The sequence below is a fragment of the Colobus angolensis genome, unplaced genomic scaffold (assembly GCF_000951035.1).
Source record: "Colobus angolensis palliatus isolate OR3802 unplaced genomic scaffold, Cang.pa_1.0 Scaffold24, whole genome shotgun sequence".
NCBI classification, from domain to species: Eukaryota; Metazoa; Chordata; class Mammalia; order Primates; family Cercopithecidae; genus Colobus; species Colobus angolensis.
This window is the reverse complement of record NW_012115599.1, coordinates 10,045,777-10,049,004: the sequence shown is the minus strand read 5'-3', so window position 1 is coordinate 10,049,004 and position 3,228 is coordinate 10,045,777. Positions and strand designations below refer to the sequence as shown.

At 40.1% G+C, this 3,228-nt stretch overlaps 1 protein-coding gene across 1 annotated transcript in view; it reads left to right on the top strand.

Moving 5' to 3' along the window:
* PIM1 (Pim-1 proto-oncogene, serine/threonine kinase) overlaps window positions 1–331 on the top strand; it is a 27,482-nt gene extending 27,151 nt beyond the window's left edge. Inside the window, exon 7 of the mRNA XM_011945519.1 lies at window positions 4–331. Coding sequence (XP_011800909.1) covers window positions 4–331 — 328 coding nt within the window. The remainder of the gene's footprint in view (window positions 1–3) is intronic.
* Window positions 332–3,228: the final 2,897 nt, after the last annotated feature.

The window sequence follows — 3,228 nt, the reverse complement described above, 5'->3', positions numbered from 1 at the left end:
CAGGCCGGCGTGCCCGTCGCAGGCGCAGCCCGAGTTCTCTCGGGGCGGGGAGTACACCGCGTGGCTCCCCTGCGCCTCCTCTAATAGTCCTACACGCAGACAGAAATCCACGCTGAATTCCACTTTCCCCACCACCCTTCCCCCCAACTCCCAGTTTTCAGGAACACCCAGATGCCTCCTGCCGCCTTCCCCGAGACTGGGACGCGACCCCTCCAGCGTAGCCCTTGCCACCCACAAGACCAACCGACTCGAAAGATCCCTAAATCACCCGGGACCTATTAAAACAAATACTTCCACGAGATTCCACCTCTCTCCCACCCCCTCGAAGTAAATGCTTTTCAGCTGTTCCCAAATAAATGCCCTTCCAAAGGTTAAAGGTCACCCCTCGGCAACAACCCAATTGTCTCTATTGAGGACTTTTCCCCATCCAGTTCTCCCCTCCAAGTCTTTCCCAAGTTCCAGGCCTTCCTCCCAGGCACTGAAATCAGTTATTCCTGTTACTTGACTGAGATACTTGGAGTGTGTATGATAATTAATACCTTCTAATTCTGATTTCAGCCTGGTTTCACAGGACTTGCAACTTTAAACCAATAAAATACAGTCCACAAGAAAGGGAAGGTCTTAGTATATAAATACAAACACACACACACACAGACACACATATATATATATATGGATGTGGAAGAAAAAGGTCCTCAATCATTTGAGTGCTTGTGGCTTAATTTTGGGAAGATTTTTTTCAATTTTGAAATTCTTGCCTAAAAATACATTTCAAGCATTTATAAGACATAGTATGTTTTAACAAATCAAAAGTGAAAATACTCTTATAGCTGGGGGGTTGAAAAAAAAGTTGATCCAAGTTTCACTTCTAAGAAGTCACTTTGAAGACTGCAAACATAACTTTTATGAAATAATATTTTACCCACCAAAGAGGTAAAATTGGGGGAAGAGGACAAAAAGTAAGGAAGCATCAAAAATAGTTTAAGAGAAAACTCTTACATTATATCTTTCTAAATTCAATCCTCTACAATTATGTAATAAACAAGGTGAGAAAATCATTCTCCAGTATGAAATAAATTTAACTATAAAATAGTAAAGTCCTCTTAAATCCCTGATCGTTTATAAAACCAGTTGAGTTTGCATAGAAGCAGAGTAGAATGGTGGTTACCAAAGACTGGGGGGCAAAGGGTGATGAGGAAAGGGGAAATGTGGGTCAAAGGGCATAAAGTTTCAGGTAGGAGGAATAAATTTTAGTGCTCTATTGCACAGCATGATGACCACAGTTAATAACAATGTATTTAATATTCCAGAATAACTAAAAGAGTATTTTGTTTTGTTTTGTTGAGACTGAGTCTGGCTCTCTCGCCCAGGCCAGAGTGCAGTGGCACAATCTCAGCTCACTGCAACATCAGCCTCCCAGGTTTAAGCAATTCCCCTGCCTCAGCATCCCGAGCATCTGGGACTACAGGTGCGCACCACCACGCCCAGCTAATTTTTGTATGTTTAGTAGAGATAGGGTTTCACCATATTTGCCAGGCTGGTCTCCAACTCCTGACCTCGTGATTCACCTGCCTCAGCCTCCCGAAGTGCTGGGATTACAGGCGTGAGCCACCACGCCCGGCCAAGAGTACATTTTAAATGTTCTCACCATAAAAAAATAAGCTGGGTACAGTGGCCCACACTTGTAGTCTCAGCTGAACTGGAAGGATGCCTTGAAACTAGCAGTTTGAGTCCAGCCTGGACAACATAACTAGACGCCATCTCTTAAAAAGGATGTGTTAATTAGCTTGGTTTAGTTATTTGATATATAGTGTATACATATATCAAAACATCACATTGGATCCTATAAATATATATAATTATTATTTGTCAATTTAAAAATTTTTTATTAAAAAAGATGTGTTTATACTGGGAAAATATTAAGAAGAGGATTAACCAAGTTTTGTCTAAGGCCAGAAAGGAAAATAATTTTTCTTTATGTCTAGAATCAGCTCATAGATTATACTAAGAATTGGATTTAGCAAATTCCTATAATTTGACCCGCCTCAGGAAGTCAACAACAGTTCAAAAACTTCCTTAAGCCTGGCTGGTTTGGCCTTTAACAAAATATTTGTGTTTTATACCCCACCTTGTTCCAGAAAAGATTCCAAGCTGGCACTTGGACTACATGATAGCCATCAGCTATCTCCCAGACACTGGAACAAGACAGTCTGGTTTGCTTCTTAATTATCCATCTGTTGATAACATACCATAGGAAGAAAATACACATTGAGTGTTGTGCTTAGTTCTTTCAGGGATCCAGCTCAATGTTTACTTTTACTTTTACTTTTCCATAGTACGGTTCATAATCTTGAATCTAAACAGAAAAGTAAATGCTGATGATCAAGTTTGCAAAATTTTTTTAAAGAGTGTAAACTGGGCAAGCAATTTCATTTAAAGCTAGATAAATTTCAAATTAATTAGTATGTTCACTTGCTATCACTTGAATCATTTCAGTATGAGAACTAAAGGCCAAATCACAAATAAGTAGGTATAGATATATTATTAGTTTACGTTTCCGGAAAGCACAGGTGATGGAAAATTAAGAAATTAATTAAAAATTAAGAAATTGATAGGAGTTAAGATTCCATCGTTGCCCTCAAAAAAAGTAATCAGGAAAAAAATATTTAGCTACCATGTCACTAGCACTGTATTTGGCATATTTATTATATCTGTTATTATATTTGTTAACCACCAATCACATGAAAGGTGATAGTCCATCCAGGTTATATGTTCTAATTAGAGGGAGAATGGCAAATTTTCTAATGCCATAACACCTATAAAAGGCCTATGTTTATGTTTACTGTGTATTCTGTGCATATTTGTGTGGGTGGCAGTAGTGAGGTTAACATATCTAGTCTATCACTGAACACTGGCTTTGTTTTTTTTTTTTTTTTTGAGACGGAGTCTTGCTCTGTGGCCCGGGCTGGAGTACAGTGGCGCAATCTTGGCTCACTGCAAGCTCCGCCTCCTGGGTTCACAATACCATTCTCATGTCTCAGCCTCCCAATGCAGCTAAGACTACAGGTGCCCACCACCACGCATGGCTAATTTTTTATATTTTTAGTAGAGATGGGATTTCACCATGTTAGCCAGGATGGTCTTGATCGCCTGACCTCGTAATCCACCCGCCTCAGCCTCCCAAAGTGCTGGGACTACAGGCATGAACCACTGTGCCAAGCCTGAACA